Genomic DNA, 17,471 nt, shown 5'->3' on the forward strand with positions numbered 1-17,471 from the left:
CATCTGAGCCGGCCTCCTCTGCGAACCTCCCGCCTGCTTCCCCCCTTTCCTGAGCTAAGGTTAACACACTTCCCTTGAGCACGAATGGGTCACGTGTATTTGCATTTAGTTTCCTAAAAATATCTGAACAATAGCATTTGGGGGAAGGGGTGGACAGATCAATCCGGCACGGTCTCCAAGCCCATGGAGTTTGCAGTTTTAAAGAAATCCTGTTGACGGTGCTGGGAGCACCATTTACCTCCCTGCAGAGAGCAGGGCTGTCAATGGAAAAAAATATTTTTGGGCTGAGTGTTAACAACAAAAATGGGCCTTCGTGGGAGACCCAGTGAGGGCTTCCAGACAGAAGCGCGTCACCCCGGCCGGGGCACAGGTCCAGGCCGTTCCGCAGCCTGGCCCACGCAGGGGCACCGGGAACGGGGATCGCCAGGCAGGGCTGCGGGAAGTCACGGCGGGAGGGACTCCCCGATGACGCGGCCTGTTATTCCAGGTGGAGAGGCCGAGGCTGAGGTCAGGGTGGACCCGGGCAGCAAGACCACACCGGCCCGGCCAGCTCGCTCCCCTCAGCGCACAAAGCCCTTGCGTCCTCTGCTCTGTGCCGTAATGTCCTCCCACCACCAACACAGACGCACCCAACCGTCCCGGGACTGCCCTCGGCATTCGGGGCCGCAGCCCTGGAGCTGGCCTGGGCACCCGCCTTTTACATGTGAAGACACGCTGTACACACACATCCGTGGCCTGAATCATTCACTTCAGGGATGGAGGAGCTTGCTCCCCACCACATAGCTCCTCACCACCCGTTTGCACACCTGCCTGAATTTCTCTAAATGCGAGACCCACGTGGACTCGGCCATACCTCTGCTCTCCGATATTTATATCGATCCCAGCTGGACACCAGCTGATCGGTTCCCCAGGCCTCATCTCTGATTTCTTCCGACAGCATGCCTATTTTACAAACGAGGACTCTGGGGTTCAGAGAGGTTAAGTGACTTGCCCCAGGTCACACAGCTGGGGGAGCAGGAGGGAGGACTCACAGCCAGGCTGCCTGTCTTTGGAGCCCAGCGTTCATGTACCACGGGACCTGTTTGTGATGCTGCAGCGAGCACCGGGGACAAACCGTCCTCGGGTGTATACGCCCAGTCATTTCCTCCAGGAGCGAGATCGCTGGGTCAGAGGGTGGGAGAGGTTTTCACATTCTTTAGGGTCAGTGCCAAATGGAATTCCGGGAAGGGCCTTCCCACCACGGCCCTCCCCTCCTGGCCATTTCTCATAAGTGACCACAGCGAATGCCAAGGATGGATACTCAGGGTCACCCACAGCTGCTCCAGGACCCGCTCGTCTCGGCTGATCCCATAGGCAAGATACAATGTAATCACAATGTATCGTCTTGATTGGGGTTGTTGTTGTTTTTTTTAATTACCTGAGGATATTTTTTCCATTGCTTTTCAGAGAGAAAGAGAGAGAGAAACATCTATGTGAGAGAGACACATCCATTGGTTGCCTCCCACATGCGCCCTGACCGGGGCTGGGGATTGAACCTGCAGCGGAGGCACAACATGCCCTTGACCTGACTCGAACCCATGGGCTGACGCCCTAACCGCTCAGCCAAACTGGCTAGGGCTTGATTAGGATTTTTAAAATTATTAATGAACTTGGACTTCCATTGTGGCAGGCAGGGGTCTGGGCTCAACTGTCCGCCCTGACCTCAGTGAATGTGGCCCCCACGGTCCCATCGGTGGCAGTGCAACCGGTTACAGAGAAGCCAATGGGCGGGTTCAGTCTTTAAAATACATGACGTGCCTGGCCAGTGTGATTCAGTGGTTGCTCGCCGACCTATGTTACGGTTCGATTCCCGGTCAGGGCACATGCCCGGGTTGCGGGCTCGATCCCCAGTCGGGGGCATGCAGGAGGCAGCCGCTTGATGACTCTCATCATCGATGTTTCTCTCTCTCCATCCGTCTCCCTTCCTGTCTCTCTAAAAATCAATAAAAACATATTTTAAAAAATACATAAAATGCACCATGTGCGTACAGGCCTGGGTGGGCGCAGTCTCTCCCCGCGAAGGGGATGCCGTGAAACTTCTGCTCTTGCCCAGAGCCTGGAGGTGGTTTTGTGAGTGGATGTCACTCCACAGATGTGCTGAAATTCAAAGACGCCGGGGCTGAGAATTCTCAGCAACGACATTCTTCACCGTCAGTCACTGTCTTGGTGGAAACCTTTAGGCGTCGGTTCAGAAACATACGCGGGCTACGTGGCTTTTCAGGACTCGGGAGGCTGTGACCCCTGAGGACCCGGGGCTGGCCCGGCCGAGGTGCTAGGGCTGCCTGGTGTTCTGGGCGCCTCCAGTAGGGCCGGGTGGGGCCGGGCAGGGTGCTCCCTCTGAAACCCTGCCTGGCTCCCAGGTGCCCCTGGCTCAGGAGAGGGCATGTGTGGGGTAAAGGCTCAGGTATCCGGGTGGCTGAGTGGCTGGCTGTCCCACGGGCAGGTGCCCTGTTCTCCCCCTGGCAGAGTAGCCCCAGCCCCTCCAGGAGGCATTGCAATGCAGCTTCCTGGGGCAGGAGGTCTGTGTTAGGGGTCAGGGGACAAAAAGATTCATGGTCAAGTGTCCCGGCCTTGTTCCCTGCTGCAGGGGTCTGGCCTTATCCACAGGGTGGGAGGAGGGGGGAGGGTGGGGAAGCCTCACAGCAGCCTAGGGGGCTGACCACAGGGATTCACCCGTCGTCTGCCACGCGGGATCTCCCCACCCAGACAGAGCCCAGGTGGGGTAGGCGCCTTTCTGATCCATTCTGTTCCGTGCTGGGGACGGGAGCCTGGATCAGCAGAGCGGCTGGGGCATCAGCGCTTCACCCTGGTGGGGTCCCAGAGTGAAGGAGGGAGGCTGGTGGCCCCTCAGCACGGCCTGGTGTCCTCCCAGGTCAGTGCCCCTTTCTGGAGGCTTCCACAGGGAAGTCCACTCAGTCCAGGCTGAGGGGCCGAGCTGAAGCCTGTGCCCGGACCCCCCCCCCCCCAGGTTTCTCCGTGAACCACGAGAGCCCGCGTCGGGGGAGGGGGCGGCTGTATGTGGTGGGTCCACGGGGCCGTGGGACCTGGGAGAGGATCCCGCCCCCGACCCCGGCCCCGTGCCCTCCCCGCAGTGTGCGGCTGCGACCTGGCGGAGGGCGGCTTCTTCGTGCGCCAGGGCGAGTACATCTGCACGCTGGACTACCAGAGGCTCTACGGCACCCGCTGCTTCAGCTGCGACCAGTTCATCGAGGGCGAGGTGGTGTCGGCGCTGGGCAAGACCTACCACCCCGACTGCTTCGTGTGCGCCGTCTGCCGGTGAGTGAGGCCCCGGCTCCACGCCTGCCCCGGGCGGCCGCCCGCCTGCCTCCCTGCTCCCCCCGCGGGTCCCGGCTACAGAGGAAGGCAGGGCCGGGCCAAGGGACAGCAGGTGGACCCCCCGGAGCACACCCTCTCCCAGCCCAGACCCCGCAGTCACCCCACTTGGCTGTAACGCGGGACCTGCCCTCCTTCCTGGGGGCGCACAGGCCAGCGGCCCGGAGGCTGCTCCCTCACAGCCCCTCCTCGCCCCCGCGCCCGTGGCCGCTCCTCTCCTGGTTCTCCTCTGCCGCACATTTCATCTCCCGTGTGGGCACCCGCTTCAGCCCCTCCTGCCCCCTGCTGCCGCTCCTCGGCGCTCCTGGCATGTCCCTCACCCACCCTGCCTCTCACTCCCTGGGTATCTGATCTGTGGGTGGCACCACCACCCAACCCACCAGGCACATGAGCCCCAAGCATGGGCATCTTCCAGGGTCCCTCCCTCTCCAGAATCCACCCGGCCACTGTCCCCACTCAGGGGTCCTGCCACAGTCTCCATGCTGGGATCCCCTCTCCCCATGCCTGTCACTGTCCACACTGCCCCTGAGGCCTCCAAGCTCCTTAGCTGGCTGGGAGGAGCTCCACAGTCAGCTCCAGTTCATTTGTTCATTCATTTGCTAAGTGCCCACGCGGGCCAGGCGCAGGTAACCTGGGCCCGTGTCAGCGGCGACCCCACAGGGTTCAGACCTAGAGATACTGTAGTGCAGAGGTGCCTCCCAGAGGCTCTCCCCCTGGGATCAGCCCCCCACCCCATTGTGTTTTGCTCCTGGGCCCCAACTTCTCTAGCAACGTGCCCTGGAGCGGGTGATGAGAGCCCCGTGTGGGTGGGGCTGGTCTGGTTCCCCTCTAGTCTGGCTGCTGGCTCAGCGCAGGGGTGTGGTGTCAGATGCTGAAGCTAGACTGAGGTCCCGAACCTCAGCAACAGGGTCACGGGCTTCCCTCTCGGCCCCGCACCTCCGGGTGTAGCAGGGAGATCAGCAGGCAGCCTCCCTCCCTCCACAGACACAGACACATTGCTCCCTGAGGAATGTTCCAGTTCTGGAAAACAAGGTTAAAGCCCCAGAGTTTATTCTGCTCTGTCCTCTCTGTCTCACCACACCCAGTTTAACAGGGACCTTTTGGGTGTGGTTCCCAAAGGCGTTGTCGTAGTTACGGCACGTGCACCAGACAGAGGCAGGAGCTTTGCCAGGGGATGCTGAGAGAGGGAGGAACAATGACAGGAACATTTCTAACGGGAGCCACTGTGTTGCTGCAGTGTGCGTGGGTCGGAGCTCCCCTGGGGACTGTCTCAGCGTTTGGTTTCTGAGCATGTCGCTTAGAGACAAGGGTTGACATAGTCACAGAGGGTTTGAAAGATCACCTCTGGATAGTCTTCTGTGTTAAGGATAATAGCAGGCAACTTAGTCATGCTGAGCCTGGACCTACCCACCCGCTATAAACAACTAGAAAACTGGCCGAAATATACAAAACAACTGTTTTCAAACGTTGGGGCCCAAGCAGCTGATGACTAAGAGAAGGACAAGGCCTGGAGGCCTGTGACTGGCCCGGCTTGCTGCCCGGTCCAAGGGGGGCACCACTAGGGCACAGCATTCTTTGTGAGTTAGGCGATGGTGATCTGAGAGACAGAGCAGCATACAGAGCAGGTGCCTCCCAGAGACTTTCCTATTGGGAGCAGCTCCCTCCCCCCTACACCGAACAAGGGCCCCAGACAGCTGTTGAGTCTTTGACTAACACAGAGCCCTGTAGACACAGAGGAAATTTCACAGGGTGAGACAAAGAATGGCCAGGTTGCTGTAAGCTAAGCAGTCCCCAGGGCTGGGAGGCATTGGGTCTGGCCAGGCGGACAGTCTTTGCTGAATATCCAGGCACACAGTAGGGATATCAGAAGGGCCATGCCTTATCGGTGGGACTGAGCCCTAGGGCAAAGGCTACTATAAACCTGCACTGACAAAGTGCAAGAAAAAAACCCCTCAAAAAGGTCAGGCTGATCCGCAAACCAGCTAACCACCTGTCAAAGCAAAGTCAAACACTCCCTGAAGGAAGAAAAGAAATTCCAGCCCTTGGCAACGTTCAACATTCAATCAAATACTACTACTATTCGTAAAAAGAAATGAAAATGTGACATGAAGCCAGAAGAAAAATCAGCCCACAGCAATGGACCCAGGAAGGAGAGCAACAGTGAAACTCACTGACAAGGACTTTAAAACAGCTACTGTAATATGTTTAGGTATTTGAAGGAAAACATGAACACAAGTAAGAGTGTCACAGAAGATATTAAAAGAAACCAAATGGAATTTCTCAAAATGAACATTACAGTTTCTGAAATGAGAAATTCCCTGGAAGGAATTAGCCGTAGATTAGGTTTTGCAGAGGAAAAGACTGGTGAATTTGAAGACGTAACTATACAAACTATTAACCTACAGCAAAGAGAAGGAAAAAGACTGAAAATATGAAGAGAAATGAGTGATCTGTGGATATAGCTCTCTCTTTGTCCCTCTAGATTTGGAGGGGGAAACCCAGGGGATGGGAGAAGATGGAAAAATTTGAAGAAATAAAACCTGAAAAATGTCCAAATTTGACGAAAGCTCTAAACTCATGGTTCCAAGAATCTTAATGAACCCCAAACAGACTAAACAGAGCAAAAACCTACCAACTGTATCATAATCAAATTTCTGAGGGACAGTAATAAGAAGAAAATCTTAAAAGCAACAAGAGAAAAAACAAAAAAAAATTACATACGATGGAATAAAAGCATGACTGCAGACTGCTCACGTGAAACTATGTATGCCGGAAGACAATAGAACAGCATCTTTAAAAAGCTGAGAGAAAAAAGTCTATCAAACAATTCTAAACCCAGCCAAAAAACACTTTCAAAGATAGAGACATGCGCACGCTGCTTGGAAGTCCGGCCCAACGCGCACAATGGCGGAGCTGGGAGAGGCCAACGAAGCGGAGCTGCAGTGCTTCGTGGTGGCCGAACAGCAGAAGGCGCAGTTCACTGCCCAGGTGCACCACTTCATGGAGCTATGTTGGGATAAATGTGTGGAGAAGCCAGGGAATCGCCTAGACCTTCGCACTGAAAATTGTCTCTCTAGCTGTGTGGACCGCTTCACTGATACTACTTTTGCCATCACGGGTCGGTTTGCCTAGATTGTACCGAAAGGAGGGCAGTAGGCCATTCCCTGGGAGAGTGACAGAAGAAGCAAAGGACTTGTTATTAAGCAGCTAGTAAGGGAAAGTCATCAACCCACTGTCAGGTCAGCTTCAGGCTATTACCAAGCCTGTTGGTGCTAAAAAGTAACAAATCAAATGTTCAAAAGTGAAATTTATTTATCTGGAATTCAGAAATTCCACATTGAATCAAAACAGTTATTCAATGAATGTCAGTTCTCCAACTCTTAAAAAAATAAAAAATTAAAACAGTAAGACCAGTAAAGGGTATGTGTTCTTTTACGGGGGGGCGGGGTGTGTGTGATAAAAAATATCATTGGATTGATTATGGGGACGGTCGCACAACACTGAACACACTAACAACCTTTGAATGCTGCGTGAATGTTAGAACGTAGTGAACAAAAGTGTCGGAAAACTGTCACACAAGATAGGAAGGCAAAGTGAAGAGCTTTGCAGACACACAAAAGCCAACAGAATTTATTGCCAGCAGTCCTGCCCCTACAGCAAAGTTAAAGGAAATCTTGCAAGCTGAAGAAAATTGTCAAAAGACGTACAGAAGATGCAAAAGCGAGTCGTCAGCTGAAAGATAGTGTCTCATGAAGGACTGGTGTCCAAAACATATAAAGAACTTCTGCAAGTCAATAAGAAGACCAGAAAAAAGAGAAAACCCTCTTAAAAATGGGCAAACGAGTTTAACAGATACTCCACAAAGGAATATATGTACACGAGTGACCGATAGACACAGGAAACACCCTGAACATCATTTGTCATCAGCAGGGGAAATGCAAGTTAGAGTTACGGCAAAAATACCATTTCAGAACCGCTGGGATGACTAAAGCGGAGGTGGGTAGTGCGAGCGTTGGCGAGGATTGGAAGCACGAGGAGCTCTCGTACATTCCTGGTGGGAATGCGAAACGGTGCAGCCTCGGTGGAAGTCAGTCTGCCGCAGACTCACAGTTAGCGTATGACCGGTGCTTCCACTCCCCAGCTTCACTGAGAGAAACAAACGCTCGTGTCCAACGGACAGACCGTCAGCAAGTGTCCTCAGCTGCTTTTCTTGTCCCAGCCCCAACCTGGAAAGAGCCCAGGTGCCCTTCAGCGCGAGTGGGACACGTGTGGACGGAGCCCGCTGGGGGGCCAGAGGCGGTGGGTGGAGTGGAGGGGGCCGGTGGTGCCGGCTGCCCGGTTGGTGCCGGGGGCCCGGCCCTGGGCTGGCCTCGCTGCTCTCTCTGCTGCGCTATCATTCGGCCTGCTGGTGTGCCTGAGGACACTGAGGCGGGCGTCAGGGACAGCCTGGGGTCACACAGCAGGGACACGGAGCACCTGGATGGAGGGATCCTGCGTCCTGGGCCCGTGGTGCCTGTCCGTGGGGTCCCAGGGGGAGGTGATGGAGTGTATCTTGGGTGGGGCTCCCCTCCCCACCAGAGAAGCGCAGAGGTGGTCCTGGCTTGTAATTCGTCCTCTTGTTGCAGGTTGCCCTTTCCGCCTGGGGACCGAGTGACCTTCAATGGGAAGGAGTGCATGTGCCAGAAGTGTTCCCTGCCCAAGTCGTCCGGGGGGAGCAGCACGCACCTATCCCAGGGCCTCTGGAGTGAGTGGGCACTGAGTGGTGGGGGGGCTGGTGCTGACCGGAGGTGCGGGGGGGGAGGCGCAACGTAAGGAAGGAACCAGGACAGAAATCTCTGGGGCACTTCTGCTGCTGAGCCTTTGCACAGGTTGTGCCCGCTGCCCTGTCTGCCACTCCTGCTTTTACATCCACCTACCATCCTGCTTTGGCCTAGCTCTGGCCCACCTCCTCCAGGAAGCCCTCCTGGCCTACTTCTCATCCTCTCCCTTCTCCCTCTGGCTTGCTCAGCTCCCCACAGTTAATTCCAGGCCGTAGAGAAGCCCTCTGGGGGAGCTATTAAAAGAACACTTTGAACTCTGGGCCCCTTGTGGTCAGAGGCTCCACATCCCAGGAGCCTGGCCAGGGTGTGTATGCTGTCGGTGCTCAATACATGCTTCTTGCACAAAGAAGCAGGAGGTTGCTCCTGTAAAAGCAGGACCAGCTGGCCTGTGGGTGTGTGGCAGAGTGAGAGAGAGGCAGGGCCAGCAGGCGCTGGCCTTTCCCAGCGTGGGGGGCTCTTCCGCGGTTGTGATGGACGCAGGGACTGAGTAGGGGCCCCAGGGCTCCGGGCCCCGCGCCTGCCAGGATCCCGCTGCAGAAGTGGCATTTTCAGAACCCGCCCTGTGTGTGAGGTCGCTGTGGTGCCCCAGCACCACAGCCACACGCCCTGGGGCAGAGGAGGGGTTCCTACTGATGTCCAGAGCCAGCCCCTTGCCCAGTCGATCTCTCCCACCCACTGTGCTTCCCACTCACTCATTCGCACGCACACGTCCGATCTCCACGCGCTCCTGTCGGCCTGTGCGGGCGGATGGAGGAAAGCTCTCTTCCCTCAGCGCCCTGGGTCTCGCAGCCTGAGTCTGTCTTTCGGCCGCTTTCTGAAGTTGCATGTGGGTTTGAATGGTGTGATAGTGTCGGAAGGCCAGAGCCTGGCCGCAGTCCTGGGGACAGTCTTGGCTCTCGCCGGAGGATGCGCCTGCCGCCCAGGCCCAGATGCTCAGCCTCCAGCAGGCAGGGCCTCCATCTCCCCAGCTCCTGGCCTGGGCTGCGTGCAGTCAGCGCTCACCACCCAGGAACGGTCTTTGTGATTTGTTTTCTACACACTTGCCCCCGCCGTCCTGTAACAGGGTCCCACAGGCACACCCCTGTCCATTCCCAGGGCCGCTCTCACTGCTTCAGAGGTGCCCGGAGACCCCCGTGGTGGGCCCCCGCCCCACACTGCTCAGCCCTCAGCGATGACACCTGCGTTTTCCTCTTTCTTCCAGGTTGTGGCGGCTGTGGCACAGAGATCAAGAATGGCCAGTCCCTGGTGGCTCTGGACAAGCACTGGCATTTGGGCTGCTTTAAGTGCAGGACCTGCGGGAAAGAGCTGAACGCAGAATACATCAGCAAGTGAGTGGGGCCGGGCGCCGGGAGCCGGGGGCCGGGGGCCGGGGGCCAGGGGCCGGGGGCCGGGGGCCGGGGCCTCCTGCGTCCCCTGTGCTGCCGGCCCTGCCTTTCTCCCATCTGTCCACTGTTAGACAGGGAGCCCTGGCTGGGGCTGGCTGGCCTGTTTGCCCCCACAGCCGGGTGCCCTCTCCCCGCCAGCCGGGCTTCCCGAACACGGTCTGCGGACACTCCAGCTCTGTTTTGCTGATTAAAACAGATTCATGCCCCTCTCTTTGACCCTGTCCCTCGCCTCCCTGAGCCCATCCCTGGGGTCACCCTTTCCATGGACTTCACCCCCAGCCGGCACTGGGCTCGCCTACAGAATGCAAAGTGGATGGTAGGTGATGCCAGTGACAGGAGGGGAAGAGGGCTGGCCAGCCTGGTCACGGGTGTGACATCTTAGCCCAGTGCTCAGATTCTCAGTGCAGGCCACCCGGCAGCTCCCAGTGGCTGACACGGGGCGCCCACCGTGTGGTCAGGATGCTGTGGTGGCTGGTTTGGGGGTGGGGGCCTTCTGGGAGACCCTGGCCCCACGTAGGGCACCTGGTTTGCCAAGGGTGTGCATTTCAACCCCAGAGCTCAGGGCACAGAGAGGGTGAGCCCCAGACAGCCCAGGGGGAGGAGGAGTGAAGGGTGCAGCCAACAGTCTCTCAGGCTCAGAGCGGGCCCAGTGCGGGCGCTCTAGGCCACATTCGTGGAACGTGCTGGTTCCAGTGCCCCGGGAGAACAGAACTGGCCCAGGAACTGATCGGGTTAAAAGAAAGCCCTGTGATGAAACGGCATGGAATGAAACGCACACGCACACGCATGCACGTGCTCACACACGCGCGCGCGAGTGCGTGTCACACGGGGAACCCGAGCAGGTTGCTGGCTGGACCCGCGTCCGTTTCCCAGGTGACCCGATACTCTAATTTGCAGGAGGGTTATGCCGGGCCTCTCTGAGTCCTTTCTCTCGACTGCGTGTATCTTTATGATGTGGAAATAAAACGTTGCCTGTGGACGTCCCTCTGTGCGGGCTGCCTCAGGCTGGGCGGTCCGAGCCCCGAGCCCTGCGGCCCTTGTCACAGTAACGGGAGGGATGGCTCGGGGGGCAGCCTGGTGGACAGAGCGCTAGAGCGCAGGGAGCCGCCCAGCCCCCAGGACGCCGCAGCGGCCCACGCGGCCGCGGGCCCACACTCTGCTCCGTTACTTAGCAGCCTCCAGACTGTCCCAGAATCGAGGAGGAGGGCGCGTTGGTGTTGCCATGGAGACGATATCTTTGAACCTCCGGGGTTGCTGCACATACCTACACCCCTTCGTGGGGGAAAACGGGGGCCCCGAGGTCAGCGGCGTGTGAAAGGGGCCCCGCAGGCCCCGGTGACGTCGCCCGGTCCTGTGCACGCGGGGCTTCCCCTCCGGGAGGCTGCTCGGGCAGAGGTGGCCCCCGCGGCCCGGGGCTCGCCCCCCTGCAGGCACCACGTGACCTAGAGAAGGTTGATTGTAATTATAACTGCAGCCGCCTTTAAAGGAGCTCCTGGTGGGGCAGGCGCAGGCGCTGTGCCTGCATGATCTTCCTGCCCACAGCCCGCACACGGGCTGTTTTTCTCACGGCTCCCTCAGCGGGGGCTCCGGGTTTAAGCAACTTACCCCAGGCCACCCAGGTACCTAGGGGCAGTGCCCCAAATGATGTCATTCGTCATTAGTTCCCCGCCGCCTCCACCGGCGCCTGGCGTGGAGCAGGCACGCTGTCCATCGGCGCGTGGGGGGTGGGTGGCCCATCCCCTGCGGCCCCCTCTCCTTCCTGTGCAGCCAAGGCTTCCCCCGCTCCACCCGGGCCGTGCGTTTCCCTCCCACCCACCAAATCAGCTGCTGGGCACGTGGCCCCCAGCCCTGTGCACCTCGGTTTCTCCATCGGCGAAATGGGACCGTCCTCGTGGGGCTGGTGTGGTGACAGAGGAGGCCGCGCTCACTCCTGTGAAACACTGAGGGTGGTCCTGTTACGTGGAGGGGGAGGGAGTGGGCGTGTCCCCCTTCCACACGGGCCCTCTCCTGGGCGAGGGTTGTCAGGTCGTGGGGGTGCTGGGGTGACCCCGCCCGTCCTGACCGCCCGGCTCGTTGCAGGGACGGGCTGCCCTACTGCGAGGCCGACTACCACGCCAAGTTCGGCATCCGCTGTGACGGCTGCGAGAAGTACATCACGGGGCACGTGCTGGAGGTAAGTCCTGCTCCCGGTGGGCACTGGGTTCTACCTGCCCGTGAGGGTCGAAGGGTCCTCAACGGGATGTGTTTGTGCCAGAATCTGTACCTAGAGATTCTGTCCTCCCGGCTGTGGCGGGGGACGCCTGGGAGTGAGCCCCGACCCCCCCGGGCCGCCTCTGAGGGTGGATGCGATGACAGGCGAAGCTCAGACCAGGGCACAGTCACCAGGAACGCCATCCCCGCCATCCCCGCCATCCCCGCCATCCTCGCCATCCCCGCCATCCCCGCCATCCCCGCCATCCCCGCCATCCCCGCCATCCCCGCCATCCCCGCCATCCCTGCCATCCCTGCCATCCTCGCCATCCCCGCCATCCTCGCCATCCCCGCCATCCCCGCCATCCCCGCCATCCCCGCCATCCCCGCCATCCCCGCCATCCCCGCCATCCCCGCCATCCTCGCCATCCTTGCCATCCACGCCATCCACGCCGTTCTCGTTGCTGGGCTGGGAACCCGTTTCCTTCCGGTGTTTCCCTCTGTGTGTAATCACAGCGGACACCAGACCATTTGTACATTACATCCTGATTTTTTTTCAACTCACCTTTCCTTTGTAACAGGGTCCCGTGCTTTTGTTTTTCATATCATGGGTATTTTTATTTTTACATAAAAAAAAACAAACAGTCAGGTGTTTATTTTCTTAGACCAAAAAAGTAGGTAAGAGGGACTGGAAATGATTGTGAACAGACTTCCGGCTGCATCCGAGCGAAGCCAAGGTGGCGAGCTTCACCCTCGATCAGATGCCCGGTGGGTGAAGCGGCCTCCTGCGCGCGCCCGGGGCGCCTCCAGGAGGCAGGTCACCCAGGAGAGTTTCTCAGCAGAGAAACAGGCTGCGTGGGAACCATCCCACCTCCAAACGCAGCATCCCAGCGAGAAGCGAGGCTGTGGGTGCTGGGGGGAGACGCAGGGGGCGGGAGGGAGGTGCCGAGAAGCGGCTCGGCCTAGAATAGAAGCCTGGGGCCTGAGTTCGCCTCTGCTCCCCTTACAGAAAAGAGGTTTAGGAGCCTCCGTACAGCCAACCGTGTCTTTAGGGTGAAATCACAGAACTTGGCTCCATACCCGGACCCAAGAGACGTGAGAAGTTGTCACAGGTTTTAAGCAGCAGCAGCAGAGAGACTTCGACAGCAGTTCTTGTGTGTTGGTAGCTCCGCTCCTTTGCAAGTCCGTTCGGAAGCTCGTAATTTGATGGGGCGTGTGGCCCAGAAGGGTCTGCTTTAGCTTCGTGCTCAGTGCTGTTCCTCGAAGGGGACCCGCCTTCGCCAAGATTTCGCTGGGCTGTGGCCTGTTTGCGCAGTAAGCCCCCGGGTTGAGCGTTAGGGTCGGCGCCGTGTCACGTCTTCTCCTCCAGGGCAGTAACCTGGCCCCTCTTCTGTTTTCCCTCGAGCATCCTAAAGAATTCTTGCTGGCTCGGAGATGGGCGTGTTTGCTGTGGGTTGAGGAACTGATCCCAGAATCTCTCCCCCCCACCCTTGATCCCCACCTGAGGGTATGTTTTTACTGATTTTTAGAGAGAGAGAGGAAGGGGGGAAGAGAGAGAGGGCGAGAAACCATCTGTGGTTGGACGGCACCACCCTCCAGTTTTTGCTGCGAGAAGCAGCACCGAGGCGAGCGTCTTGCGTTATTACATTTCTCCTCCTTGTTAAGGTCGGTTCACAGCCGTACATGCTGAGTCAACCGCCATGAACTTGCAAAGGATTCTCGATAGGTGTAAATTGATTTCCGGAACAATTATCCCAATTTACGGTCTTATCAGCAGAGTGTGACATTCCCCGTCTCCCGAGGGATGCGGTCTTGACGGAGTCAGAGCCGGTTTGTAGGTGACGGCGCTGGACCGCGAGTTAACCTGCCCCCTCCATTCCCAGTGAGGCCGGGCCTTTGGTCGTTTCAGCCGATCGCATTTCTAGTGTTTCGGTCACATTCGTGAACCCCGCCTGCCGACACCTCGGGGCCTCCGTGCGTTCTGCCTGATTTGTGCGAGCCGGTCACAGGGTGAGGCTGGTGACATTTGGTCTTGTATTTGTTTCCCTGGGTCACGATCGTGCCTGACATTTATGCCCACGTCCTCTGAATGTGGACCAGTGATGCATCCTCTCCTGGCACCCGCTGTGACATCTCACCTGGCCCCTCCTCTCTCCAGGTGGCCCTGGTCAAACCCAGCCCTGTGGAGCCCGCCCACCCCGCAACGGCCCCCAGAGCTCTGGAGGAGCCCTGCGGCACAAACCCTGTTTCTCTCTGCTCCCCAACACCGCTCCACACCCGTGCTCTCTCCTGGGGTGCTCCCCTCCCCACGATGACCTTGTCTTCCACCTGACGGAGGGAAGGCGTCAGATGCACTCAGGAGTGTCCTGGGCTCGCAGTCTGTGAGCTCCCCATCACTACCCTACCCTCGTGGGCCTTCTGCGCTGTCCCTGCTCCCACGGCCCCCACCTGTGCTCAGGCCCCTGCCATTTCCTTCCCTCTCTCGGGCACACACCTCTCTCCAAAAGGCTTTTTAAGTCGCTCAACACCCCCATTGAGAAACAAAACCCCACAACCTCACAGGAAGTCTCTCGCCTCCCTTCGCAGCCAGGGGGTCCCACATGGTGGCCGTCCTCTGGCCCCTCAGCCACCAGCCTCTCTCCTGAGCACCCTGGGCCGTGATCTCCTGCACACCGGGCATTAGGGCCTGAACCTGGGACGCCCCTCACCAGCCCCTCCCTGCCCTCAGGGCCTCCGTGCCCAGCCTCTCCTCCCTGAAGCCTGGCTGACTCACCTTTGTCCTTGGTCTTCTCCTCCTGGGAAATGCAGGTGGCTCAAGGGCTCTACCTGGTCAGCACCATATTCAGGAAAGACCCCTCCTTACCCGTGCGTACAGCTGTGGTCCTCCCTCCCCTGGTCCTCTCAGAGAGTGAGCAGTGCCACCTCCTGCCACACACCTGGCATTTGGCATCTGCCTGGACTTCACCCACAGGGAGAGCCTGTGCTGGGCCATCAACCACCCCTGAGCACCTGGCTGGACTTAAACCCAGGCTGCCTGGGCTCCTGGTGCCCGTTCTACACCCCCCTGGCCTCTTCCAGTGCAGAGATGTTGTTCGCGTTTCAGTCTCAGCATCATGTGTTGTGATACCTGACAGCCCGAAGTGGGGTGCGTCTTGGGCTCAGAGGAGCTGAGCTGTTGGTGCTGCAGGTGTGTGCACCTGGCCTGGCCCCTTCCTGACAACTGGGGGCAATGCCCCTGCATCCTGGGAGTGACAGACCTGACCAGACCCTGCTCCCTGCCTGCCTCTCGGGGCCCCAGCAGGTGCTACACTCGTCAGTGGAAGCCTCACTAACGTCCTCAGGGTCTCAGGGACATGGCCTGTGAACTGTCCCCAGCTCAGTGCTGGCCCCGTGGTAACTGATGGGGGTTGGGGCAATCAGCAGGCTTCCCCTCTATGGATCGGGAGGGCAAGGGGGAAGGTGACCCCATCTGCAGAGTACGCGTCCTGATATTTAATGCTGGGCCAAGCACGGAGTCGGGGTGTGGGGCGGGTGCCCGGGCCCCTCTGGCACGCTCTGGCTCAGCAGGAAGGACTGGCTTCATGTGAGGAGCTGGGAAAAGCAGGTTTGGGCTTTTCCTCCTGGTCTGCTGTGAGGATGAAGGGCCTCCCGGGAAGATTGATGCTTTTGTTTTCGCCTCTGCCGGAGCCGGGCTGGCGGAGTCGGCGGGCTCTGCAAAGCTCTGAGCATCCTCCCGGAGAGGCAGCGAGGGCGGAGACGAGCCCGGCTCTGCAGAAGGGGAGCAGACGCCACCGTGGCACCACCTGAGCCTGGCCCGGAGCCTGCCGGTGCCTGGCGGGGTGGCCAGTGGGCTCTTGGGGGGGGCAGGTGGCGGGATCTGAAAGAGAAGGCAAAGGATCCAGACCCCAGGCTGCAGGGTGAGGGCGGCCACCCTCACGGCCACACTGCCTGCCCAGCCAGCTTGCCCAGGAGCGAGCCCTGGCGAGGGGCCGTTGGGCCGGCGATCCGACTGGGCTTTGGTGCCAGGACCCCGTGCAGGTAGGAAGCCTGGCCAGTCGCTCCCGAGGGCTGGTGGGGGGGCCCTAGGCCCCATGCTGGGCTGCAGGTGGGTGGGCTTCAGGGAGCAGGGACAGATCAGCCAGGTATGAGACCCCCCACAGGGACCCATTGCCCCCCCATCTCCCATTTTTGCCCCCAAGATGCTTGTTGTCACCCAGAGCTTTCCTGTCTGTGGAGCCAGAGTGGGAGAGCAGCCCAGGCCCATCCTTGCTGCCAGCAGGAGCCCTCAGTCTGTGTCCGTCTGGTCTGTGTGGGGTGGGCACCGAGCCATCCTGAGGCTGGGCCCCCGCGGCGCCCGCCCGCCAGTGAAATGCAATCAGGGGCGGCTGCGGGGCTCTCCCCCCTCCCCTCAGTCTCTCGGGGACAGGTGGCATCCTGTGCTGGTGGGATCTGTCGATGAGCCCGATCCCTGCTGGGGGCAGGTGGAGGCGCCTTGGGGTCCTTCAGGGACCCAGGAGGGGCTGACGGCTGGGGCCGGTGGGCGGGGGGGGACCTGGGGCAGCCCTGGGACCGTGCTGCCGGCTCCTGGGATGGAGCCCTCCGTCCCCCGGGGAGAGCGGGGAGGTGCCGGGTGAACCCCGGGCCAGCAGGGCAGCCCGACCGGACCGGCGAGACCGGCACTGGACGGGGGAGGGGCTGAGCGAGGGGCGTCCTTGGCCCAGACCCGCTGTCACTCCTTCTGGATCTTGTTCTCGGTGGTATTAGCTGCAAGGCTCCCCGCAGGGGGAGGAGGCGGCCCGAGGATGGGGTGCTGTCTGCGCAGCCGCCCCCCCCCCCCCCCCCCCCGATCCAGGAGGTGCCGCGGTCTGAGCCCACCTGCCTCCTGCAGCCGGCCTGTCCCCACGGTACCCAGAAGCCAGGGTCTCCCTGGGACCACTAATGCCTCCCTGCCTCCCTGCGTCCACCGCTCACCTTACAGATCCTTCCTGGACACTCCGTGTCCCTCCCTGGCCTGGGGGCTGCCTTCCTGGGGAAGGTGTGACAGGGCCCCCTGCCTGCCCTGCAGGAGACCCGGTGGGAGAGGGGACGGCCCAGCCTCTCCCGCCCTGGGTCAGGCTCCAGCTAAATGTTTCTCTGTGTCCAGGGAACCATCTCCTGAGACTCGGGGTCATTGGCTCACTCGCTTCCTTCCTTTGACTTTCCCTGCACCCTCCCCAGGCCTGACTTTTGTCACCGGAAGAAAATAAACCATGTGTTCCGGTGACAACAATGTTGAGCGTGTTCGACGCGCTTCTTGGCCGTTTGGATGTCTCCTTTGGGAAGGTCTGTTTAAGTCCTTCTAACTGGACTCTGTCTTTTTGTTCTTGGGCTGTAAGGGTTCTTTATCTATTCTGGATACTAAGCCCTTTCAGATCTGTGGTCTGCAAATATTTTCTCTGTTTATAAGCCGTCTTTTGTGGCACAGAAGTTTTTCACTTAGAAAGTTCAATGTCCCTGTTTCGCTGTGGCCGCTCATGCTTTTGGCACCTGTCCGAGTCCATTGCCCAGTCTGGGGTGAGGAAGATGCACTCGGAGCTCCCCTCTAAGGGTTTTACACGCTCAGTTCTTCCGTTAGGTCGCTGGCCCATGGTGCGGGGAAACTTCCTGGGCGCGTTTCGCCCACAGAGGAGCGCAGGAACCGCGCCCGAGCAGCTCGGTGCCTTTT

At 59.4% G+C, this 17,471-nt stretch overlaps 1 protein-coding gene and 1 pseudogene across 29 annotated transcripts in view; both read left to right on the forward strand.

Moving 5' to 3' along the window:
- Window positions 1-17,471, forward strand: part of ABLIM2 (actin binding LIM protein family member 2) — a 96,626-nt gene that overhangs the window by 28,409 nt on the left and 50,746 nt on the right. For all 28 annotated transcript variants that reach the window (XM_081130939.1, XM_081130937.1, XM_081130946.1 and 25 more), the window contains exons 3-6: window positions 3,132-3,315; window positions 7,998-8,116; window positions 9,394-9,520; window positions 11,657-11,750. In XM_081130939.1, the coding sequence (XP_080987065.1) occupies window positions 3,132-3,315; window positions 7,998-8,116; window positions 9,394-9,520; window positions 11,657-11,750 (524 nt within the window). The remainder of the gene's footprint in view (window positions 1-3,131; window positions 3,316-7,997; window positions 8,117-9,393; window positions 9,521-11,656; window positions 11,751-17,471) is intronic.
- LOC308554219 (mitochondrial import inner membrane translocase subunit Tim8 B pseudogene) lies at window positions 6,277-6,512 on the forward strand (annotated as a pseudogene). Its single transcript has one exon. The product of its transcript is annotated as a mitochondrial import inner membrane translocase subunit Tim8 B pseudogene (transcript).

Source organism: Miniopterus schreibersii (assembly GCF_964146895.1).
Source record: "Miniopterus schreibersii genome assembly, chromosome: 1".
Classification (NCBI taxonomy): Eukaryota; Metazoa; Chordata; class Mammalia; order Chiroptera; family Miniopteridae; genus Miniopterus; species Miniopterus schreibersii.